General features: G+C 43.7%; 1 protein-coding gene across 1 annotated transcript in view; it reads right to left on the bottom strand.

The window, feature by feature from the left end:
• Nucleotides 1–227: 227 nt before the first annotated feature.
• The window catches only part of TEP1 (telomerase associated protein 1), a 161551-nt gene continuing 134968 nt past the window's right edge, over nt 228–26810 (bottom strand). The window contains exons 43-54 of the mRNA XM_077461156.1: nt 26314–26424; nt 26000–26107; nt 25772–25910; nt 24619–24686; nt 23226–23358; nt 21427–21563; nt 18605–18723; nt 13523–13655; nt 13338–13440; nt 9805–9890; nt 8847–8951; nt 228–454 (exon numbers count right to left, since the gene is read on the bottom strand). Of these exons, the coding sequence (XP_077317282.1) occupies nt 311–454; nt 8847–8951; nt 9805–9890; nt 13338–13440; nt 13523–13655; nt 18605–18723; nt 21427–21563; nt 23226–23358; nt 24619–24686; nt 25772–25910; nt 26000–26107; nt 26314–26424 (1386 nt within the window). The 3' untranslated portion in view covers nt 228–310. The remainder of the gene's footprint in view (nt 455–8846; nt 8952–9804; nt 9891–13337; nt 13441–13522; nt 13656–18604; nt 18724–21426; nt 21564–23225; nt 23359–24618; nt 24687–25771; nt 25911–25999; nt 26108–26313; nt 26425–26810) is intronic.

The following is a 26810-nucleotide window of genomic DNA, read 5'->3' on the forward strand; positions in this document are numbered from 1 at the left end:
TTGCCAAAGAGGTCGCCCATCCGGAATTATATAAGGTGGTTTCAAGTCGAATATGTTATTCTTTTAGTGGTTATGTATTAACCATGCTGTTATCTTCTTTTTGTACATGATTACTGTTTTTGCAAGTGGTTTTGTACAATTCCTTGATCTTTAAATAAAGTATTAAATAAAAAAAAAACGTTCAGCATAATATGGCTGGTCAACATTTGCAATATTTAAAACGTGACTAACAGTGCTTAAAGACTTTTATTATTTTTTAAAGTTTTTCAATCATACATGTAAAGAACCATTATCTAGGTGTATTGTGTTTCTAAACTTGCAAAGAAGTCAGCAAATACACATTTCCATACTGATCCCCACAGGCAATGCGACATGCCACTGATGGAGTATCACACTGAGCCAGAGGACAAGGAGACAGACAGGTAACCGATCCTTCACAATTGAATATTCCCACCTGCAAAGATACAAAAAAAAATACAATGTACAGAAGCAGCTTTTAAGTGATGTTAGCTATAGATGAAAGGAAGAGATAGCTGCGCTGACAGTGAAACCAAAGTCCAGAAAAATGTGATGGCAAAGTGTTAAAGGTGGGTGTGAGACTTAATGAAAAATCAAGTATTAAATAAAATCCAAATTATGAACTGAGATAATGTGATATAAATGTAATCTTCCGTCACCAATGAGTGCTGATCACCGTGAGAAATACAGGCAAGCAACAAACAGCTTGCGGCTAAACGACCAGCCAGGGCCTTGTCCTAGGGGATCCGGGATAAACTGCTCAGAGGGCATCAAACCAGGAACCCAATGCGACCGATAAACCACTAATAAGATGTTGCAGAGACTCTCGGATGTATACCAGGTGTCACCCAGAAATAAAAAAGGGAGCTTACTATGGTGTAATACTGATACAAATGTTTAATAAGAAAGCTAAAAGATACACTTACAAACGTGAAAATAAACATCGCAAAAACAGCCAGCTGGTTTGCGAATGCCCCCTTCGCTCAGAGGATCAAACGCAATGACGTCAGCGGCCCCTGAGTTTTCCAGGACAGGACATGCTGATGTCATCGCGTTTGATCCTCTGAGCGAACGGGCATTTGCAAGCTGGCCGGCTGTTTATGCTATTTTTACTTCCACGTTTGTAAGTGTATCGTTTATCTTTCTTATTAAACATTTGTATCAGTATTACACCATGGGAAGCTCCCTCTTTTTTATTTCTGGCTGACACCTGGTATATATCTGAGAGTCTCTGCAACATCTTATTAGTGGTTTATCGGTCGCATTGGTTCCTGGTTTGATGCCCTCTGAGCTGTTTATCCCGGATCCCCTAGGACAGTGATGGCGAACCTTGGCACTCCAGATGTTTTGGAACTACATTTCCCATGATGCTCCTGCACTCTGCAGTGTAGTTGAGCATCATGGGAAATGTAGTTCCAAAACATCTGGGGTGCCAAGGTTTGCCATCACTGCCCTAGGACAAGGCCCTGGCTGGTTGTTAAGCCACAAGCTGTTTGTTGCTTGCCTTCTGGTAAGCGTGTATTTCTCACGGTGATTAGCCCTCATTGGTGACGGAAGATTGCACATTTATATCACATTATCTCAGTTGATAATTTGGACTTTATTTGATATTCGATTTTCCGAGTATCCAATCTGTGTTGTCTTTATATATATATATATATATATATATATATATATATATATATATATATTCAATTTATTTAGCACTGGATCACCACTAGTGGTTTCACTGTCAGCTCAGCTATCTCTTCCTTTTATTTTTATATTATATGTGTGTATTCCACATATTAGTTGCTGCTTTATGTTCACTGTTAGTTTTAATTAATTCTGTCAGGATCGCAGTATTTTACTTTTATTATTAGCTATAGATAAGATGGTGTTTCATCCAACATAACAGCAGTAATGGGCCTTAGTATAACTTTTGTACATGATCAGCATTCCTTGAATGTTTTCAACAACCAAATAATTGCAACTGGCTTGGAAATTCAAGATCATTTTCTAAGGATTGTTCATACAGAAAACTCATATACCTGTATCTTCATATTTATTACGATAAGGTCAGGTTTCAACCTTCAGTGATTGAACACTAGCATCATAGGTGATGGTCATGTCTGTGCAATCTGCACAAATTGCTCTTTTTCAGCTAGTTTTCTCAACATTTCATCTGGCAATTAGATCACCTTATCCACATCTGCTGACTACAGCTCAAGAGGAATGGAACCCAGGCCCCCTAGTGGGGGACGTCTTGTAATGTTACTGATCCGCACTGGACTCTGTGCAATTATATAATGTCTTGTGAACTGGCAGAGTGCGATACTGGTCCATGGCAGTGATCCCCAGCTGGGTGAAGTTCAAGCCACCCTGGGGGCACTAAAGCATGGAATGAGTGTCCTGGTGGCAGCCTTGTTCTCTGTTGGGAAAATGTACTTGCTTGTATCCTCTTTTTCCCTCCTGGCCTCATTTATGTGGTGCCCCCGGTGTTCACATGCTTTTCATTATCAGAGCCCCCTCCTTGTGATCGGTGTAGCTATGCAGGGCTCTGCCCTCAAAACTGCATTAGATTTTAAATCACATTTAGGGGCTGTAGCGCAATTTGAAATTGACAGATCATGCAAGATGAAAGGCACCCACAAAAAAAATTGCAACTGAAGGAATTTTGCATAGAGAAGTGGTCAAAATTGTCAATAAGTTGATGCTGGAGACTGGTTTGGCAATTATACAAAATACCTACAATTCATTTCTGCTAAAGAGGGCAATACCAGCTTCCGAGGCCATGGGTGTACTTACTTTTCCTCACCCTTTTGGCTAAGATCAAGTGTAGTATCAGTTCTTATCAGAATTCAGTAGAGATGCTCCACCATCATTATGGCCTTCCAGGTGGGATGGCTGGCTGTAAAGTATCTCTGCTGTTCTGATGGGGGTCACAGTGGGAAAGAAACTAAATGAAGCGTTTACTGGGTAAGTTGGAGGTCTGGAGTATTTGCCTAGTGTGGAGGGTTCCAAGGCACCCAATGCCTCCTGACTGTGCTACCTTGTCTGGCTGAGGGATCTAGGGTGTGGGACTTTGGGCCTACCTTGAAGGATGCCTGGCCATCAGGTTCCTTTCTCCCCTTCCTAGGGGAGGAAGTCTCTCTTTGAAAGAGCCCTCCACCCAGTACTTTAGGGATGAGCCGAACACCCCCCGGTTCGGTTCGCACCAGAACTTTCGAACAGACCCCACGTTCGTTACGAACGTTAGAACCCCATTGAAGTCTATGGGACTCGAACGTTCGAAATGGAAAGTGCTAATTTTAACGGCTAATATGCAAGATACTGTCCTAAAAAGGGTTTAGAGACCTGGCTCCTGCCCCAGGGGACATGGGTCAATGCAAAAAAAAGTTTTAAAAACGGCCGTTTTTGCGGGAGCACTGATTTTAATGACGATTAAAGTGAAATATTCCTTTAAATATGGTGCCTGTGGGGTGTCTGTAGTATGCCTGTGAAGTGCCACGTGTTTCCCGTGTTTAGAACAGTCCCTGCACAAAATGACATTTAACGGAAATAACACCATTTAAAACTGCTTGCGGTTTTAATGTTATATCTGGTTCCTGCAATATGGTTGAAAATCATTCAGAAAAATGGCATGGGTAGCCCTCCCTGCCCATTACCAGCCTATTTGGGTCTTGTACGCATATTAAGGGGAACCCTGTACCCATATTAAAAAAAGGAAATGCGTGTGGCCCCCAGGCCCTATATACTCAGAACAGCAGTATACAGGCGGTGCAAACAAGACAGGGACTGTGTAGGTTTGTTGTGTTAAGTTGAATCTGTTTGTAATTTTCAACTGGTACATTTTTAAAGTGTAGCTCCAGTCAAAAAAAATATTTTTAAGCTTTTTGGAAAACATAGGGAAGGGTTATCACCCCTGTATAATTTGTTTTGTCGTCCATCTTTTTTCATCTCACTTGCTGTTGTCTCCTTGCGTTTGCAAGTAGGAGATGTTTGTAAGTTGGATGTTTGAAAGTAGGGGCCTGCCCTATATGCTCTGCAGAAATGGCGGAACAAGGTGTTGGTTTTGCCACAACATTGTAAGCCCTCAAAGTGACTCTTGGTGGGCGCTGGAGCGCCCTGCTGTGAACGATTATATCAAGAATTGTAATTACATGCCATTGTTGAACAGTGGTAGAAAAATTGACCTTTGGTGGTTGTGGTGCTGGTGCCACAACACTATAAGTCCTCACCGTTACTCTGGGTGGGCACAGGAAGGGGCCCTCCTGTGAAATATTATATCAAGAATTGTAATTACATGTCCCTGTTAAACAGGGGCAGAAAAATTTGGCCTTAGGCACTGCTGCTGGTGCTACCACACTGCAACCTTTTCCATATACTCTAGTTTTTTTGCTGGAATTAGCCCTGCTGCAAAGCATTGCATCAAAAATTGTACTTAAACGCCCCTGTTAAACAGGGGCAGAAAAATTGGGCCTTAGGCACTGGTGCTGGTGCCACCACACTGCAACCTCTGCCATATACTCTAGTTTTATTGCAGGAATTAGCCCTGCTGCAAAGCATTGCATCAAAAATTGTAATTAAACGCCCCTGTTAAACAGGGGCAGAAAAATTGGGCTGCTGGCATCACCCAGAACCAAAAATGTTCTTCCAACATATCAGCGGAGGAGGAAGAGGATAGACAATCAACATAACAGGACAGTCACTCAGCATCAGCATAGGCAGTCTTGAAGGGATGTGGTATTTCAAAAAAAATTATTCGGTTACATCAGCTTCAGGTGCTTGGTAGCTGTGGGTGATCCAAGACTGATTCATCTTGATGAAGGTCAGTCGATCAACTGATTCGGTGGACAGGCGCACCCTGTGATCGGTAACAAAGCCACCAGCAGCACTGAAGGTGCGTTCCGAAAGAACGCTGGATGCAGGACAGGCCAGTAGCTCAATTGCATACTTTGCAAGCTCTGGCCAGTGATCCATCCTCAAGACCCAGTAAGCCAGAGGATTTTCGGTGGGAAAGGTGTCCAAGTCTGACCTTGCCCCTAGGTATTCCTGCACCATGTAAATCAGACGCTGGCGATGGGTGCTGGAACCAATCATACCTTGGGGCTGCGGACTAAAAAATTGTCTGAAAGCATCAGTCAGGCGGCCACCTTCTCCACCGCTCCTTCTGACCGATGCCTCAGCAACACGTTGTCCAGGACCAGGAGTTTGTAACCTCCCAGTCTCTGGGAACGCGTTGCACAGAGCTTTCTGCAAGGCCTCCCGGAGATGTCTCATCCTCTGCTCCCTCTGCGATGGCAAGATAAGGTCGGCAACCTTACCCTTGTACCGTGGATCAAGGAGAGTGGCCAGCCAGTAATGGTCCCTCTCCTTGATCCGAAGAATACGAGGATCCTTCCGCAGGCTTTGCAGGATCATGGAGGCCATGCAGCGTAGGTTAGCTGAGGCATTCGGTCCGGAGTCCTCTGGGTCACTAAGGACAACATGAGTCGCAGCTACCTCCTCCCAGCTACGTACAAGTCCACGTGTTTCTTGGGACTGTAAATCATCCCTATAAGACTGCTGCTGCTGCTGATGCTGAGTGCCAGCCTCCACCTCCATGCTGACACAATCATCCTCCTCCTCCTCCTCTTCCTCTTCCTGTGATATGGGTGGCACAGCAGGAACACTGTCTGGATAAAGGGGGCCTTGAGAGGCAAGGAAGTCCTCCTCTTCCTGCCTCTGTTCTGCCTCAAGTGCCCTGTCCATTATTCCACGCAGCGTATGCTCCAAGAGGTGGACAAGAGGTACAGTGTCACTGATGCATGCACTGTCACTGCTCACCATCCTTGTGGCCTCCTCAAACGGTGACAGGACAGTGCATGCATCCCTGATCATGCCCCACTGGCGTGGTGAGAAAAAACCAAGCTCCCCTGACCCTGTCCTGGTGCCGTAGTCGCACAGGTACTCATTGATGGCCCTCTGCTGCGTGTGCAGCCGCTGCAGCATGGCCAATGTTGAGTTCCATCTGGTGGGCATGTCACATATAAGGCGGTTCTTGGGCAGGTTCAACTCCTTTTGGAGCTCAGCCAGCCGAGCACAGGCATTAAATGATCGGCGGAAATGCACACAGACTTTCCTGGCCTGCTTCAGGACATCCTGTAAGCAGGGGTACCTGCCCAAGAACCGCTGCACCACCAGGTTAAGGACGTGAGCTACACAGTGCACATGGGTCAGTTGTCCCTGTCGGAGGGCGGAGAGGAGGTTGGTGCCATTGTTGCAAACCACCATTCCTGGCTTAAGCTGGCGTGGCGTCAACCACCTCTCGGCCTGCCCCTGCAGAGCTGACAAAACATCCGCCCCAGTGTGGCTCCTGTCCCCCAAACAAACCAGCGCAAGCACGGCATGGCATCGTTTTGCCTGCGTACTTGCGTAGCCCCTGCAACGCCTACGGAGCACCGCTGGTTCTGAGGACAGAGCACTGGAAGAGGCCATGGAGGAAGAAGAAGAGGAGGGGGTGGAGGAGAGAGGTGTGTCACAACCAATAGTAGCATTTTGGAGGCGTGGTGGCGGAACAACCTCCAACACTACTGCACCTTGTCCTGCATCCTTCCCAGCAGCCAGAAGAGTGACCCAATGGGCCGTGAAAGACAGGTAACGTCCCTGTCCATGCCTGCTGGACCATGAGTCAGCGGTAATATGCACCTTACCGCTGACCGCCCTGTCCAGCGAGGCAAGGACATTGCCTTCCACATGCCGGTAGAGAGCCGGAATCGCCTTCCGTGAGAAAAAGTGGCGTTTGGGGACCTGCCACTGAGGAACCGCACATTGTACAAACTCACGGAAGGGGGCCGAGTCTACCAACTGAAAAGGCAGCAGTTGAAGTGCTAGCAATTTAGCCAAGCTAGCATTCAACCGCTGGGCATGTGGATGGCTGGGAGTAAACTTCTTCCGCCGGTCCAGCAGCTGGGGCAGGGACATTTGCCTGCTATAATCGGACGTGGGTGTACCGCTAGCAGAGTTCCCGGAAGCACTTGGCTGTGACACACCTAATTCTACACCTTCATTCCTCTCAGAGCAGGTTTCAGAGAGGACTGAAGGTCTAGTGGGGTTGGAGATGCCAGCTGATGAAGAGCAAGGAGAGGTCCGCTTTGTTCTTTGGTGTGGGTCTTTGAGGTACGCTTGCCAACAAGCTGCATGGCAGGTCAACATATGTCTGGTCAAGCATGTGGTGCCCAAGCGGCTGATGTTTTGGCCACGTGAGATACGCTTGAGACATATGTTGCAAATAGCAGCGGTGCGATCTGATGCACTCGTCTCAAAGAAGGCCCACATCAAAGAACTTTTAGAATAACGCGCAGAGGCACCAAACACTGGGCATCCTCCTTGAGCATGTACCCAACACTGTGCTCAAAGAGTTCAGGAGACTCCTCAGGAGGACGTGGTGGGTCTAGGGAAGGAGTCACTGATGATGACATTGAGAGGAGGGAAGACGATGCGTTGGCAGCTGCTTTGCGACTACCCTGAGACTGGGTGAGAGAGGATGAGGAGGATGAAGAGGGCTTGGTCATCCACTCTACCAAGTCGTTGGCATGTTGCGGTTCAACATGTCCAGCTGCCGAAAAGAAGGACAAGCATGTCCCATGGCCACGTGCTGATGACAATGCACCGCGTCCACGACCAGCACTGTTGTCTCTAGACACAGAGCCTGCTTGCCCTCTTTTATCGGCTCGCGCCTGTCTGCCTCTCCTTGCTGGCCTTCCAGACATGGTAATGGCCTGAAGGGAGTTGGGTAAAACAGCAGTTGGGTAGTTTATATTGTGCTGGAGGCACACACAACTTCCAATAACTCCTGCAGATGGCAATTGGGCTCAAATAGAGAACAGCTATGTAGGTGGATTATAGCGGTATGTACTGGGTACAGAGCACGCAGACAGCACGCACTATCTCCTAACACTACTGACTGCAAGCTCTATTATAAAAGATAGATCACTAGCTATATAGGTGAGGTGAATATCGCGGTGTATACTGCGGTCAGGGCACGCAGACAATAACCAGAAAACAGCAGAGATAAAGGGGTATATACAGATGTATACTGTGCTGTGCTGGAGGCACACACAACTTCCAATAACTCCTGCAGATGGCAATTGGGCTCAAATAGAGAACAGCTATGTAGGTGGATTATAGCGGTATGTACTGGGTACAGATCACGCAGACAGCACGCACATCTCCTAACACTACTGACTGCAAGCTCTATTATTAAAGATATATAAATATAGTGAAGTAAATAGTGAATATAGTGGTGTATACTGCGGTCAGGGCACAGACAATAACCACTACACAACAGCAAGATAGGAAATCAGCCAAAAAATCCTGCCTGTGGCCAATCATGGCTCTCCTCGCTGCTGGCGCTGCGATTGGCCAAGCATGTGGGGTCACAGTGCATGCTTGGCCAATCATGAGCCAGCAATGCACTGCGCCATCGCAGTGCATTGTGGGCCGTGAGCGCCATGCGAATTTTGACGCGAACGGACCAAGTGTTCAGATTTCGCTGAACGGACGAACAGCCAATGTTCGAGTCGAACGTACGTTTGACTCGAACACGAAGCTCATCCCTACAGTACTTGTTGGTTGGTCTTGGATGATGACAGGGAGCAGGGTCCATCAGGCCTTTTGGCTAAGTGGACCTGAGCATGCCTAACCCCTGTCAGGAGTCTTGTACTCCAGGGGGTCAGGGAGGGGTCCAACATCCTAGTGCGTGTGTGTGTGTGTGTGTGTGTGTGTTCACACAGGTATTTTTTGGTGTATTTTAGTGTTTTGTTTTTGCGCACCGCACTGCTGGCTCGAAAACAAAAAGTGCATACTTGTCTGAAAGGGTTACATCTCCAGATCTTGACACTGCGATCGGTGGATGCCGTAATCACCAAATCATTCATCATGTTCAAACAGGAAATAGAAGCTGAATGGATCTGTAAACGGTAACCACGCAAAATAAAAGTAAAAGGGTGAATATCAACAGACTGAAGATGATACAGCATGAATGAAAATGATTTGCATGTCAGGAGAATACAAAACAGTTTACATTTATAATGTATGTATACAACCATTGAAGAAAGAAAAAAAAAAAAAAACATTCTATGCAGTGAATATAATCAGAATAAAGAGAGGGCTAGACGTTTAGGATTGACTAAACAAACTATGGGATCTGAGGTAAATATATGGAATAAGGGGAAGCCTGTAGAGTATTTCTGGCTAGTGCTAATGTAGAAGCAAGGCCCAGACGAATTTTGCTCCATATGTGGCCATCACTGTTCAATGATTAGATCGAAGTTTGTCAAACAGGACGTTGGAAAACTTTTGGTCGATCAGTTGGGGAAGATTCCTTCATCCACCTCACTTGTGTAAATGGAGGAAACTGTTAATTTGTTTAATTCAGCCCACACCGCTGTTGGAAAACACTGATCAACGCTGATGAAATGTACATTTTCAAACGTTCCCGTTCGGCAGATATCAAATGTTAGATCGGCATCTGTTGAGCAGGAACAGCCACACATGGATTGAAGGCCATCCGTTCCCTGCTGGACCGGCCAAATTTTTTATCCATCTATGGCCAGCTTAAGTATCTACCATTTCCATACTGTAAGTGCCAACAATGTGAACAACCATATTTCTCTTAGACAAGTTTATGGTCTGTCAGTGCCTCATCAACTGTCAGTGACTTCTTCCTTCTCCTCCTCCCCCTTGCAGATCAGCTGAGCCTGAGTGTTCCATTTTTCCACCATTAATGAATGATAGTGCTGAGTATAGACATGTTATGCTCACCTGTTTTTGCTCCCATTTCCCAGATGATTTTTGGCTTGACTGTTGTGGGCTTTGAAGCCACAAGGCTCCAGTAGAGTCAGACACGCCTTCATAAAATACAAATATGTTAACAGCTGGAAACTATTATAAAAAAGGCAATGCCATGTTTAATTGATTGCATTTGCAGATGACATAAAGCAGTGGCGTAACATTCTTACTTGAGGTCTTCAACTTGCAAGCCAGTCTGAATGCACTTTTTTGGGCAAATGAGGTTGAATGTTGATAAATGTAAATTATGCACCTGGGGGCTTGCATCATACATACTAGGAGCAGAACAGCTAGATTATAGACTTTAAAAAAAAGTTTGGGATTCTAAAAAAAGCAAACAATTATATTCACCTAGGTGGATGCAGCATTGATGCCCACGCTGGCTCTGCTGGAGCGATGGGCTGCGGAGGGGGCAGGAGGGGCTTTCTCAGCCTCTCAGCAGATTGCTAAGAGGCTGGGTCAGGTGTGCCGGGCCAGGCATCTGGGTGGATCCTGAACCTGGACCAGCTGAGTTCTGCACTCCTGTGACCCATTTTAAGCTGACAGAGGGCTAAAAGGGCTAGCATTCAAACCTCAAGCTCTAATTTAACCCATAACTACCACTTTACACTTTCTACTTATCCTGCCCTCTAATATTTGGACTGTGCTCTTAACTCGACACTGAAAATCAACACAGCCTAACATACTGTAGCTTTTAAGTGCTCGTTGTAGATGGAGGGCGCTGTCAAACACTTTTACATTTGAACATAATACAGCTCAAATTGATGCTTTTGAGCATAAAACACAGTGTTTTACCTGCTTTGCCCACACTTTCTTTTAAAGAGACACTGCCTATTCAGGACAAAATAACAGTGTCTGCGAATAGTATCTACCAGGCTTGTACACTTATTCAGCCATGTCCACTCACTGCCTATTCACTGCAGCATCCCCACCTATCCAAGTTCTGAATTAACTAATGTGATAAAAGTCCCTTTAGCCACTTCCCGACCAGCGCACGACGATGTACGTCGACAGAATGGCACGGGCAGGCATATTGGCGTACAGGTACGTCCAATATTCAATGCCGCCCTGCCATCGGGAGCGCGCCGCCGGCGGCGCGCTCCCGCGCTGGTCGGGACCCCCGTGAGTCCGGTCGCGGGACCCGCGGACTCGATCGCCGTGGGCATCCCCGCGATCGTCTCACGGAGCGGCCGAATGGAGGAAATGCCATGTAAACAGCATTTCCCCATTCTGCCTAGCAACTAGTGACGCTGATCTCTGCTCCATGTGATTGGAGCAGAGATCAGTGTTCACTAAATGAAAGCCCAACCCCCCCACAGTTAGTAACACACCCCTAGGAACACTTAACCCCTACACTGCCACCCCCTGGTTAACCCCTTCACTGCCAGTGTCATTTACACAGGAATCACTGCATTTATATAGCAGTGATTATTGTATAAATGACAATGGTCCCAAAAATTTCCGATGGGTCCCCCACAATGTCGCAGTCACAATAAAAATCGCTGATCGCCGCCATTACTAGTAAAGAAAAAAATAATAAAAAATTATTAATAAAAATGCTATAAAACTATCCCCTATTTTGTAAACGCTATAACTTTTGCGCAAACCAATCAATAATCGCTTATTGCGATTTTTTTTACCAAAAATATGTAGAAGAATACGTATCGGCCTAAACTGATGGAAAAAAATGTTTTTTTATATATTTTTGGGGGATATTTATTATAACAAAAAGTAAAAAATAAATGTGTTTTTTTCAAAATTGTCGCTCTATTTTTGTTTATAGCGCAAAAAATAAAAACCGCAGGGGTGATCAAATACCACCAAAAGAAAGCTCTATTTGTGGGAAAAAAAGGAGATCAATTTTGTTTGGGAGCCACGTCGCACGACCACGCAATTGTCAGTTAAAGCGACGCAGTGCCGAATCGCAAAAAGTGGTCTGGTCTTTGACCAGCAAATTGGTCCGGTCTCTGAAAGTGGTTAAGGAAAGTAGCTCTTGTCCATCAAGGCATAACTCACCCCCCAAAACGTAGCCCACCTGGTCCAAGGCTCAGCTACCACACAAACCATACAGGATTTTCTTGCGTAAGCGACCCTGCTGGGTCCTCATTATCCTACGTATGTATGCCTTGGCCCCATTCATTCCTACTGGAAAACCCTACTCCATATAATCTCTAAAAGCCAGTGGGGAGTACAGCTCTTCATGTGAATGACAACTTGCATGCAAAGAATGATACAGAGAACATTTAAGAAGAAAGGCTGTGTGGTTTTGGGCAGGGTCACATAGTGAGGATGACTGAAATGGGGACAGAGGTAAGTATCAGATCAGTAAAGCTACACTCAGTAGGAAGCATGCCTTAAAAGAGAAGCATGGGAATATTTTTCCCCTGTAATCACTTACATAGGTGGATGCAGCATCGATATATATATATATATATATATATATATACACACAGTATATACATATACACACACACGCTGCGCTAAAAGGTATGTATAAGAAGTGCACAGTGAATAATTGATCTCAAAATTAAATATTAAACCAGTGAATTATAAATGTTAATACACATATATCATACTATGGACAATATAGTTAAAGTGCCTAGTGCATAACTGTGTATTACAAACCACAAAATAAAAAACATAAAAAAAAAAACAGCAATATAGCAAAGTGCTTCTGTGCTTTCATACAGTGTGCAAATAGGTCAATGATGACCATGCTGAAACACAATGCTGTAGGTGATAAGATCATATAACAAAGTGCCCATGTGCATATAAGCAGCGACCAATTGCGTCACTAATCCAGCATTGATAAAGGTCCATGTCATCCAAAAGATGTGACCGTGCTAAGGTGTCATCACTCAGGTGCCCCCCTTAGGTAATAAATGCTCACCTTGGAGCGTGTGACTTTGTGATTAAGCCAAGTCAAAACCACCTCTAGACTCTATATTCATATTGGGCTCCTGGATTGCTCAGCATACGCTACCGGGATATGATAATTTGATTTACGCAGGAAACTCGCAGGATTGTCCTTCTATCTTTTAGCATTAGGCCGATGCTGCATCTGTCCCCCGGGGTCTCTGCACTGAGAACCGAGCCATCGAGCACGGTTCTCTCGGCTTCCTGAGCAGCAGCTCTCCTCTCTGCTCCTCCACGCTCACTGGAGCGCTGAGCTGTGGAGGGGCAGGGAACAGCCATCTCAGCGGCTCGCTGAGAGGCTGAGACGGTCATCAGTCCAGGCACCTGGCGGGTCCAGACTCCCAGAGTTGGGATGATGTGGATCCTGGACTGATCTGTGTGACGTCAGCAGAGAGGGGACTTCAGACCGCTCTTTGCTGAAAACGGGTCACGGGAGTGCAAAACTAATTGCACTCCTGTGACCCAGAGGAGAAGTCCAGTCAAACAAGCTCAGGCGGAACTTTTCCTTTAAAGCAAACCTGGTATCAAACGGTATTTTGTTCTTTAAACTTTACAATATAAATCTGGTTATTTGAAAGCAGTTATCTTACCAAAATCTCTCTGTGATGCGGTAATAAAACAACCAGGATTTAGATCTTCTTCTGGAGGTTTGAAATTAGGATCTGGCAACAAGGCATGAACAACATGGATTTCCTACAATGAATAAACAAACCTTATTGAGTTAAAAGCACATAATAGTGCCTCATTTCCTTTATAATAAGCTCATCCAACTTACTTGCATTGATCCAGTTTTATGTTCCATGAGGAACACTTTCCCTGACAATGTGTGAAGTTGCACCTGTTGTGAGGCAGTGAGAATTGCAGACAGCACCAGGGACTCAATCTCCACACTGTAAGCCTTCTTTGCTCTGTAGGAGAAGAAACAGAATTCCAAGTGCATTTGCAGTAACATAGGGGCAAGCAAACTATGAAGAGGCAGCCTTAGCTTTTATTTATGAATAATTATACCAATGAATGGCTGCAGTCTACATACATTTCAATAACCAATGGCACTGGCACTGATAAAGCACCAACTGCTGAAACAAGGTGTAAAGTACTTTACAGCAAACACTTTCTCAGAAAACTGCCTTCAGACCAAAAGATCAGTACACAATGGAAACGAGTCCCTTGCAAAAGGTCTTGGTGGTGAGCAATTAGAAGCTGTCGCAGCACACTTTTGTAATAAATGTGACTAGAATGGAATATGGCTAGAAGTGTTGGTGCTTGTCTATTTTTGTGAGTATTATAAGTGCCAATTTTAGGTCATCTTAATCAGAATTTTGGCCATTATCTAGATGATCTGAGAATCCCAGGCATTAAACATTTTTTACAAAGCCTGCTCTGACCATCTTGTAAAAGATGTTAGTCTCTGAGAATGAATCTATTTTTTAAATTATTACCTACTTATCTAGCACTGTTGATTTAAGCAGCGCTTTACACATATTGTACAGTCACATCAGTCCCTGCCCTCAAGGGGCTTACAATCTAAGGCCTCTAACTCACATTCATATATACACATACTAAGGCCAATTTAGATAGGAGCTAATTCACCTATCAGCACATCTTTGGAGTGTGGGAAGAAACCTATGCAGGCACAGGGAAAACATGCAAACTCCAGGCAGTCCCGTGAATGGGATTCGAACCAACAACACCAGTGCTTCTATGAAGAAGTGCCACTGTGCTGCCCAAATTACATTACATCACTCCTTTGGGTGGAGGATTGCACAAGACATAAGGGGACATTCAAATAAAAGTTGCAGCTGTTCAAATGCCGCAGTTTGGCAAGCTTTTGTAAAAATGTGACAGACTTGTTATAATGTAATAAAATGAGCTGCACCAGATATTTTATTGCATTATGTTAAACTGACAGATTTTCCGGAAAAAAAAATCTCTCAGAAAACCATTTAAACAGTCATTATATGATCACTGCATCTGCTTAAAAAGTAGTTCACATCACTTTCTAATTATACAACAGATTGCTTTGTTACTCAAATTATACAAGTATGCTGCGGATTGCTTGGGACTGGAAAATGGGTGACCAAGACAATGTGGTTACAACACTCCAGCTAAACATGGTCCACAACAACTAAGCTGGCAAATGTTGTGGAATTGACAGTACCATGGGAAAATAATGTTGAATAAGCTTTTAAGAGAAAAAAAGATCAACTTCTCTGAACTAACAACTGAATGGCTGGAAGATTCTCCCTGCAGGAGTGGGATGCAGGAATTTAATTGCTACAACCAGCCTTCTGAAGAAGATAGAATCAAGGGGTCATTCCTGACTACAATCGATTCCTTTTCAAATCAAGCAGAAAAAAAACTGTATACATTGAGTCTAAAAAGAAAGACAATAACTGGCCTGCAAGATTAGACAGGAAGGTATGAACGGAGAGTGGTGTACCTAAAATTTCAAGCATCACCACTGAGGCCCTCTGGAGACAGTGGAAGGAAGATGCCTGCCTGATGACTCCAATGACATACCCACCCTTCCCCTTTTTACCACACCAATCCTAACATTAAGAGAGCAGACTTATCATAGGGACTGATATATCAAGTCCTTAACTCTACCCACAATCTAGCACTTGTAGCAAATATGCAAATACGGGCAGGCATTTACAAACCAGGAAGTGGCACAGCACTTGCAATGTCAGCCAGTAAAGGAGGATACTGTAATAAAATGGTGCAATGTAGAGCACGACTGCATGCATTAATGTCGCTCAGCGTTATAAATGCTCTTTGGGTTTCACTGTACAAAATAAGTCCTTTTTTTGGTAAATTCATTTTTATTTGAGGGAAAACCCACTCACAGACACTTTTTAAATTAATATTTGTGGCAATGCTGTATCGAGTTCCTAATAAGTACATTTCCAAAATATTCCAAGTTGTTAATAATTTAGGTGCATTTCCAACTAAACCTTTTTATTGAGTTTTGGATAGAATAGGGACTGGTTAGAAATCACTCTTGGTGTTCATGTTATAACCTTGGAGACAAGGTTGTCAGAAATCTAAAAACTAGAACATGATGGCTAGAGAGAGTTTTTTTTTTTTTTTAGCAGAACGATTGGAAGGGTCAGAACCCTGAGGCCGCGTACACACGGGCGGACTGTTGGCTCAACTTTGTCCGCTGAACAGTGTTTCAGCGGACAGTCCGCTTGTGTGTGGGGCTTCAGCGGACAGTTTCAGCGGACAGTTTGACGAACAAAGTTTTTCGGATATTCCGAAAAACTGTCCGCTGAAACTTGGTTTGAGCGAACAGTCCGCCCGTGTTTAGGCCACTTTCGAAATGAGCAAACTGTTCCCGCTCGGAGGGAAGTCTGCTCATTTCGAGCGCGTGTGCAGGTAGGCGCCCGAACACGCCCACACACGGCACTTTTTGAGCGGACAAATACGGCAAACTTTGTTCGTCGTACTAAGTCCGCGCAACTTTTGAAATGAGCGGACTCGCCCACACACGAGGCAACAGTCCGCTCATTTCGAGCGCGTGTCAAGGTAGGCGGGGCCCGCGACGGAGACGTCGCGGGCTCCGCCGCCTGGAATGGACTTAAAGGGGAACCCCAACGCCGAAAAAAATCGGCGTGGGGGTCCCCCCAAAGTCCACAACAGACCCTTGTCCGAGCACGCTACCCGGCCGGCCAGGAAAGGGAGCGAGCGAGCGCGCCCCCCCTCCTGAGCCGTACCAGGCCGCGTGCCCTCAACATGGGGGGTGCCTTGGGGAAGGGGGGGCCGCGCGGCCCCCCCACCCCAAAGCACCTTGTCCCCATGTTGATGAGGACAAGGGCCTCTTCCCGACAACCCTGGCCGTTGGTTGTCGGGGTCTGCGGGCGAGGGGCTTATCGAAATCCGGGAGCCCCCTTTAATAAGGGGGCCCCCGGATACCGGCCCCCCACCCTATGTGAATGAGTATGGGGTACAATGTACCCCTACCCATTCACCTGTAAAATAAAAGTACCCAAAAAAAAAAACAACACACGAGATAAAATATTTTATTGCACAGCTCCGGGGGTCTTCCGTCTTCGGGGGTCTTCTCGCCGGACTCCTCCGCTATCTTCTTGTAGCTCTTTTGCTAGCGGAGGAGTCCGGCTTTCTTCCTCCCCGCCGCCGGCCTCTTCTCCCGACTTCGGGGGTCTTGTCCCCCTCTTCGGTTCTTCTGCCGGGCCACCGCGCCTTCTTATAGCTCTTTTGCAGGCGGTGGCCCGGTCTTCTGTCGCCGCTGTCGCCGCCGCCTTCCGTTCTTCTTCTTCTTCTTGTTCTTCTCCAGGAGATGTTGACACGTTGCTCTCTCCGGCCGGAATGGCAGAGCCGCGCTGAGCGGCCACTTATATAGTGACAATGGGGCGGTGTCACATGGTATATGTCACATGGGTTGGTCACATGGTGACCCCGCCCCCTTACGATGTCATAGTCCCCATGTGACATCAACCCATGTGACCAACCCATGTGACATATACCATGTGACACCGCCCCATTGTCACTATATAAGTGGCCACACAGCGCGGCTCTGCCATTCCGGCCGGAGAGAGCGTCGTGTCAACATCTCCTGGAGAAGAACAAGAAGAACAAGAAGAAGAAGAAGAACGGAAGGCGGCGGCGACAGCGGCGACAGAAGACCGGGCCACCGCCTGCAAAAGAGCTATAAGAAGGCGCGGTGGCCCGGCAGAAGAACCGAAGAGGGGGACAAGACCCCCGAAGTCGGGAGAAGAGGCCGGCGGCGGGGAGGAAGAAAGCCGGACTCCTCCGCTAGCAAAAGAGCTACAAGAAGATAGCGGAGGAGTCCGGCGAGAAGACCCCCGAAGACGGAAGACCCCCGGAGCTGTGCAATAAAATATTTTATCTCGTGTGTTGTGTTTTTATTTTTTGGGTACTTTTATTTTACAGGTGAATGGGTAGGGGTACATTGTACCCCATACTCATTCACATAGGGTGGGGGGCCGGTATCCGGGGGCCCCCTTATTAAAGGTGGCTCCCGGATTCCGATAAGCCCCCCGCCCGCAGACCCCGACAACCAACGGCCAGGGTTGTCGGGAAGAGGCCCTTGTCCTCATCAACATGGGGACAAGGTGCTTTGGGGTGGGGGGGCCGCGCGGCCCCCCCTTCCCCAAGGCACCCCCCATGTTGAGGGCACGTGGCCTGGTACGGCTCGGGAGGGGGGGCGCGCTCGCTCGCCCCCCTTTCCTGGCCGGCCGGGTAGCGTGCTCGGACAAGGGTCTGTTGTGGACTTTGGGGGGACCCCACGCCGATTTTTTTTCGGCGTCGGGGTTCCCCTTTAAGTCCATTCCAGGCGGCGGAGCCCGCGACGTCTCCGTCGCGGGCCCCGCCTACCTTGACACGCGCTCGAAATGAGCGGACTGTTGCCTCGTGTGTGGGCGAGTCCGCTCATTTCAAAAGTTGCGCGGACTTAGTACGACGAACAAAGTTTGCCGTATTTGTCCGCTCAAAAAGTGCCGTGTGTGGGCGTGTTCGTTCATTCAAAAGTTTGAGCGGACTGTTTGACGAACTTAGTTTCGGCAGACAGTCCCCGCGTGTGTACGCCGCCTTAGTTTTATTATGGTTGTGTCTTCATTGAAAATTTTTCTCACTTCCTGACTTCCTGCCACAATGACACGGTTGTCACCAATACAGAAAGTGAATGGAAATATTCCCAATGCAACACAAACAGTGTTAAACACTGACACTTATTCTAACTGTTCTATATTCCAAAAACAAAAAAACAAAAAAAAAAAAGCATTAACATGTCAGTATATTGTAGTGAATATGATAAACTATCCCAAACCATTCAAAGCCTCATGCACAGTTCATACCTTCATTAATTATTACTGACCTTAAGCCACCACCTTTACAAGGAAACAGGAGCCAACGAGAAATGGTCAGATCATTGGAGATAATGCAGAATGAACGTTGTGTAGTAAATACAACTGAGGAAATGCAAAGCTCTCCACACTGCAATACAAGCACAGGCATCAATCTCGTTAATTTCTATGACTTGTACTAAGTAGAGGTAGTCAGTCAGTGCTCATTAGGAAATAGGTGCAAATAAGGAGGAGTTTTAAAGAAACACGTTTCCATGACAGGCTTGTAAGCGAACGGCCAATCTATTTTTTTTTTTAAATAGTTGCAAATATTTTGGTTATCTACTACCTTGAATATTTACTGAGCAAGCAGGCATTTATTTACAAGAATGCCATGTAAAACTGACATCTAAAGACATTTATGCACATGTTTTTAAAATAAAGCTTGAGGTGATTGTAGTAGTATTAGTGCACTTGTGACATAGAAAACAGTACTGTCCGTGATACTTTTTTTATTTGCACTAACATACAATTTTTCAGGACAAGCTTTCAGGGTATGTCCCCTTCTTCAAGGTCCCGGTAGTACTGATTCACAAAGTTTTTGCAGAATGTTAGAAAAAAAACACAATCTGAGGGAAAGGCAAAAAAAAAGAAAAACAAAACACACACAAACCAATGTACATGGCAATGGTAATAAAATTAGTATAGTTCGTGATACAAGACAGAGAGAGCGCTATTGACTAGGGGGATGATGATAGTCACAGAGGGGGTCGTAAAACTGTTGGATAATGGTGGGTAAGGAAAACCATGTCCAAATTTAGGCCGTTATTTTTTGTGTCAAATAGAAGTTTCATTCTTAGTTTAAAATTTTTCCTATCCTGGATATTTCTAAAATTCCCTTTAAGAACTAAGACATTGAGGTCTACTATAGTGTGGTCTGGTTGTGAGAAATGATGTTCCAAAGGTGTGCAGAAACGGAATAGGAAGCTCTAATGGTTTTTAATCAGTGCTTTATACTTTGTTTTTTATATATGCTGTATATAAAATGTATTGTTCCGATAGATTCAAGCAGTTACATAGTATGATGTTCAAAGATTTCCATTTCAGGCTTACAAGCTTACGCCCTTCTTCAGATCACAACACAATACATTTATAAGTGCAGCAATCCTTTGGACTTTTCTTGTTTATATGGTCAGTGGGAGGACCAGATTGCACTGCACGATTACAGACCGGGTGCCGCTTTCCTCAACTTCAGTGAATTATATATTATAATTTATTTATTTCTTTTTAACTATATAACATTGTTAGCATAACCACTTCTTGTGGTTTTTTCATTGCCAGCAATTACGCATCTGGTAAAAGTGATCCGAGCAGCTATGCAGCGCATATCAACCACTTTTACAGGATGCGGAAAGGGGTCCAGTACCGATGTGACTGTTCAGTACCAATGCGACTGTTCTAATTGCAATTACCATGAAAAGTAGAAGAAACGGACATCAGAAACCGGTAGCTACAAGGATTTCATCACTTGCAGTTTCTGTTTATTTACAAGCTGTTACTGGTTTATACAGCACCTGATCAAACCAATCTTGTTGAACAGATGCTTTGGATGCCAGATTTCTCCAAAGAGTTTCATGGCACATGCTATCACAAGGAATTTTGTTCATCCATTGTGATAGCAATAAGGTTTATTTAAAAAAAATAAAAAAATGTAATAAATTGTTTAAAAAAAATGTTGCCCCCATCCACCTTTGCTCACAACGAAATGTGAATAAGACCTCCTGTGTAACTTTAAATTGGTAACCTGTAAGGGCTTTTGAAGAGTCGCCTATGGATAATTTAACGTACCTTAGTTTGTCTCCATTCCACGAGCGTGTGCAATTTTAAAGCGTAACATGTTTGGTATCTATTTACATCACCTAACACCATCCTTTATATTTTGAAAAACTGGTGGAAAAATATTGTGCGACATAAAAAATTGCAACACCCTCCATTTTATGTTGTAGGGCCTCTACCTAAAAAATGTATACGGTTCGTGGGTTTCTAGCAAAAAAAATTCAGATTTTTACATTTATGAAAGAAATGTCAGAATTGGCCTGGGAATCAAGTGGTTAAAAATAAACATCTAACAGAGGGTATATCAGTTTTTTTGGTGTCACAGAGTATTATGTGTTTTCTAATCAGGGAGCACAGCAGAAACTTTCACTAAGGCCACTTTCACACGGGGCGGATCAGTAATGATCCGCCCCGTGATGATCCGCTCGCTCAGCGGGGATCGCTCCGTTGTCCCCACTGAGCCGGCTGCAGACAGGGCATATCATCCGCATGTGTGAAAGGGGCCTTACAGAATACCTGTATCTGAACTGATAAGGTAGGGATGGAGAGGGAGGAACCTGAGTAAAGCTGGCCATAGATGGATTCAAGGTGGATGAAGGAATTCTCCCCACTCTGCTATTGTATTCTAACAGCAAGACAATTTTGCTGTCAGAATGCACTGATCAGAACTGTGCTGATCAGATCGACTCCTGAATGGGAACAACCACAGATGGATCAAAATGTTTCCGGTTCCTGATGAAGCAGCCAAATTTCAATCCATCTTTGGCCAGCTTTACGCCTCCTGTTCATTGAGTTGTGTGTGCACACCTCAGCTTCAGCTATAGAGAGCTCTAAAAGCAAGTTTTATTCCAGTAAAGCAGTTGAAAATGTCTAGAGTTGCACAAGCTGGTAGTATTATACCTACTAAAACATTCCTTTTTTTTTTTTTTTTTTTGTAATTGTACTTATTAATCCTAAGCATGATAAAGAAATCATATTCAAACAATATATACCTATAAAGAAGAGTGAATGGTTTTACCTGCAGACTGAGAATAGCTTTCTCTTGTTTCCATACGATCAGATCCCCAAGCTCTCCAGCCGATACCACCAGCTCCCCATCTGGAGACCATGTAATGGCAGACACTGCACCCTTGTGACGGATTCCTTTAGGACCCTCTGTGGAGTAACAAACAGCTGAATAAAGCTTGTGTAGTACCACTGTATAGATTGTTTATAAACTTAACTCCCTTTGTTACGGTCTGTAACTCTGAAAAGCAAATTATACAAGCATACTTAAAAATTAAAGCCTAGTACACACAATGAGATTATGGGACAAATTACCGTTTTTTTTTTTTTTTTTTGCATGATAGTTTCCATAAGTTACGAATGTATGAAAATTCTTGTACGACAGAAAAAAAATAATTCAGAAGTGCTGTAATGTATTTGTATTGTATTTTTGGACGAAAACTGCTGATTAAATGAAAATCACATTATCTGGAATCGTATGAGAAAAAATTTCGTGTTTGTCCCTTTGGAAAATTTTGGGCGACAGCTGTGTACCAACGATCAGATTATCGCACGATCACATCGAAAGCAGAATTTTTTCATTTGGTTTTCTCATCATGTGTACAGGCTTAACTTTTACTTTCTCTGTCAGCTAATTTACTTACAGCTATAACCTTTTGACCCCTCTAAGGTACCATATTTACCCCCCAGATTTACCAAAACCATGTAGTACAAGGGCCTGCCTTACTGCATACAAATTGAAACTCTTAAGGTTTGACCCCATATTATATTGTTTTGGTAAATCTGAAGACAAAAATCTTCAGAATATCTAATAGTGTGTATGGGGCTTTACTCTGTTGTCTTGAACTGTTTTGTAATTGTACCTTTTTTTTCATAAAGCACTGCACAAACTGCTGGAGCTACATAAATTCTGTATAATAATATTGATTAAGTAATTGTGCAATAAGAATGTCAAAGTGAAACTAAACTATATCTGAGCACCACAAACTAAAAAAGCGTTAATAAAGGAATTTTAAATTTTCGAGGCAAACTCACTTATCCATCCATCCTTCCATGTCTCCATGTTTTCTTGTGTTTAGATTGGATTGAGAGAATTCGATTTTTCATTATAAAACATACTATACAACGTAAAAAATGCACACATGCATGTTTTTAAAATAAGACTGACCATACTATTTTACCATTTTCTTGTACAATTTTTCCTATAGATTTACCAAAAACATATAGCATGAGATCAGACCTAAACACTTTAAAATTTGTATGCAATCAGGCAGGCCCTTACACTACATAGTTGAAGGTAAATCTAATTCCGCGTACACACAACCGGACTTTTCAACATCAAAGGTCCGACGGAACAATTCCGGCAGACCATTCGATCGTGTGTGGGCTGCAGCGGACTTTTGATTTGCAAAAGTCTGACAGACTTTAGAAATGGAACATGTTTCAAACTTTTCCGCCGGAACTCCGCCGTTCCCAGTTCCTACCGAGAAATCCGCTCGTGTGTATGCTAGTCCGATGGACAAAAACCGACGCGAGGGCAGCTATTGGCTACTGGCTATAAACTTCCTTATTCTAGTCCGGTCGTACATCATCGCGTTCGAATCCGTCGGACTTTGGTGTGATTGTGTGTGGCCAAGAAGTCCGTTCATTCGGAAAGTCCGTCAGAACTCTGTCAGAACCCCGTCGGAAGTCTGTCGAACCTAGTCCCTCGAAAAGTCCGGTCGTGTGTACGCGGCATAAAAGAATATGGAAGTTGTACAATATATGGCCAGCTTGAGGAAGAACAGAACCCAGAACAATTAAATGTCATACCATCCCTGCATGGCATTCCCCAAAGCCGAACTGAACCATCATAGGCAGCGGTAACTGAAACCTCATGTCTGGAATTTGTTGCAGAAGTCATCACTGCACCTCCATGACCATACAATGTCTGTATTTGCTCCATCTGTAAAACAAATCTGGTATGAGGGAGTCCTATAATCCGTTGCTGCCCAGCCTATGGCAGAATGACGCTGGGGCCGGCCTCCACTGGACACAACCGATGACCGATCACTGTACTGGCCTGATTTCTGTACCATGTGACCGATGTAACCAAAAACAGCAGGTCACATGACAGTTGTAAACAATCGATGGCTTCCTTTCAAGCCATCCATTGGATCTGTGCAATGTGATCAACTGTGGCCAATTACAGCTAATTACAACAAAACAAATTGAATGAATCAATTTCATACAGTAAAATGCTTGCAATTCATTGCAATAAGCAAACAATGTGCAAAAAATAAAATTAAAAAATACTGATTACTTCCCCAGAGTAGTGCAATGTTACTATGGCAACATTATATATACAAACATAAAAAAAAAGAGAAAAAATATATATAATAAAAAGAGAAATGGAAAATATATATTTTTTTTGTACCATCACCAGTCAGTGTCCCTGATCACTGTAACACCCGTTATATGATGATGCTGTACTGCACTGGTGACAGTATGTAAAAAACGAATAAATAAAAAAAAGTATATATATATATATATATAATTTATTTATTTATATTTTTAATTTATTTTCCCAAAAAATCATGACAAAAAAAACCAACCATGCCTCTTACTAAATACCTTGGACGGTCTACTTTCCAAAAAGGGGTCATTTGTGGGATATTTGTACTATCCTGGAATTTTAGGGCCTCAAGAAATGAGACAGGCCATCAAACACATTAGGAATGATCGATTTTCAGATATATACCATCGTTTGTGGACTGTATAACTTCTCTACAGACTAAATAACAAACTGATTTGGGTTATTCTCACCAAACAAATGTAGCAGAATGCATTTTGGCCTAAATTTAAGAAGAAATATTATTTATTTGCAAAATTTTGTAACAAAAACAAATGTCTTTTTTTGTTTTTTTAGCAAAAAATAAAAAAACCTGTGGTGATTAAATACCACCAAAAGAAAGCTCTATTCGTGCGAACAAAATGATAACAATTTATTTTGGTTACAGTGTTGCATGACCGCACAATTGTCATTCAAAATGTGACAACGCTGAAAACTGATAATTGGCCTGGGCAGGGGGGGGGGGGTAAAAGTGCCCGGTATTGAAGTGGATAATCCTCACCACTGATCTATAACAATGCATGTTAAACATTATTAGCTGAACTCCCTAGCAGGTTATAGGTGTATATGAGGTGCTGTACTGAATTATCTTACCTGTAGAGGACTCCATTTTAAAACTGTGCCATCAGACCCAGCTGTATAAACCACAATATCAGCATCAGCTAAAATGAAAAATCATAAAAATGTGTTAAAAGCACATTCCCATTTCATGTAATTGACTGTGGAGGGGCTGACAAAGTAGATGACCACATAGCCTGTCTAGTGTTTACAAATGAGTTCTGCCATTAAAGCAAGCATAGTGCATTTTCAGTTAACATGCATTTTATTAAATTAATATTACAGTGTTTATGTAATTTAGTGTTTCAATTTTATATGGCTTTGATATTTTAAATATGCTTACAGTTTCATTTTCATGTACTGTATTAAGTAGACATTTGTAGGTTAGCTCACAGTGACTCATTGGGATGCTGAAAAATTATCAGGAGTATAGTGTTTTAAGTTAGTAGACAAGCTCATAGAACTCCATGGTGAGAAGGAGCAGTAAAGCACTTCAAGGTAAGAAGCAGAGCCAGGGTACGTAATGAGCAAGAATTGCCGCTATGTACATATATAATAATAAACCATATATTTAGGAGCATAGTTTCTGAAATATTACAAACAATATTCTCATTTAACTGAGCTTTGACATTAAGCTTTAATCACAATGCAGTCGATGGCAGTGCTGGGGGGGGACTACTAGGATTTATGATCCCGGCCTGTCACCCAGTACCAAAGGTGACTGAAGATAAAAAAATAAAAAGATCCATCAACTGCAACAAAAAAAAATCTCCAAAGAAAAATAAACAGCAAAAACTAGGAACTACCAGCGCCATATCCTAACTCCTAAGACTCTAGGCAATAACTGAGTTTAGCGTTTAGCGATGGAGTGTTTGGCCACCACCAGAGGGCTGCTCCTTAGGCATGCTTTTAGTTTAGGTTGCACCTAGTGTCCTGCTTCTGAAGGTGGCTGCAACAAACACATCTGTGAATAATTAAAGCTCTGTCCTTCAAAGAACAATAGGTAAAGATCAATTTGATATTTTTAACATAGATAACATTTTTTTTTTTGATAAAACCTTACAAGGAGGACAAAAGGCTCATCTTCACGTCACAAAACAGCAAAGCATGGTCGTGGTTATATAAAAAAAACTCCTTTACTGTATAAACCAATAATATGAAAGTTCTGATCTTATTAATGGTGTCTTACCGCGACTATCTTCTGGTTCCCAGTAGGCTGCACTCTGAGTTATCTGGTTATGGTCAGTATGAATATTTGCAACCTCAAGGCCAGTAAGACTCCATACTTTTAGGTATCCATCCCTACTGGTGGAGATAACACGTTCCCCCTTGTAAAAGGACAGAATTAATTTAGATCTGGCAGACAGAGCATCACTGAAAAGAAAAAGTGACCCAAAGATGCAAGACGACTACGTACCATGCAAACAACACTACTGACTGCATTCTGATGTCCAGCAAATGTTAGGAGCCGCTTCCCCTGCTGAATGTCCCACAGACACAGAGATCCATCTCCAGAACCAGAGACCTGCCCCAAAAAAGATGCTTTATGTTATTCATCCTGAAGAAATACACTCAAATGTATACACATTCGACATACCCATCTATTTGAATTACACCAAGTTACACAGATATTGATCAGCACTAGTACAAGCAGAACATAACACAGTAAAAGCTGAAGGATCATCTGTTCTTTTCATGTCAACTCAAGTAAAAAAAGTTTCTGAACCTTACCAGCATACCACTGTCAGTCCAGGAACAGCCCGTCACCCAATCCTTGTGACATGATAGAAGCGAGCATGAAAGGATAGGTGGGTTCACTGACACATCCCAACAAAGTACAGACTAAAAGGAAGCAAAAATCAAAACCAATTTTTTTTTACAAATGCCATTAGGCTTGTATAATAACATATTCACAGCAGCCCACCCTGATATAAGCTATCAGAAGTTTAAAGAGAACATCCAAACAAATGAAAGCATTTAATGAGCTGAATGATATGGCTTTTATTCTGATCCGCTGATGATAAAACAGATGTACCGTATATACTCGAGTATAAGCCGAGATTTTCAGCCTCTTTTTTGAGGCTGAAAGTGCCCCCCTCGGCTTATACTCGAGTCATCGCTGTCTGCCTGCTCGATCAGCGTGTCGAGCAGACAGACAGCGGCCATTCTATAATTCAAAAGCCGCGCCTCCGGCTCCGCCTTCGCCTGTGATAGGCGGAACACTGAAT

The sequence above is a fragment of the Lithobates pipiens genome, unplaced genomic scaffold (assembly GCF_037356315.1).
Source record: "Lithobates pipiens isolate NorthernLeopardFrog02 unplaced genomic scaffold, aLitPip1_a1.2 Scaffold_3, whole genome shotgun sequence".
In the NCBI taxonomy this organism is placed as follows: Eukaryota; Metazoa; Chordata; class Amphibia; order Anura; family Ranidae; genus Lithobates; species Lithobates pipiens.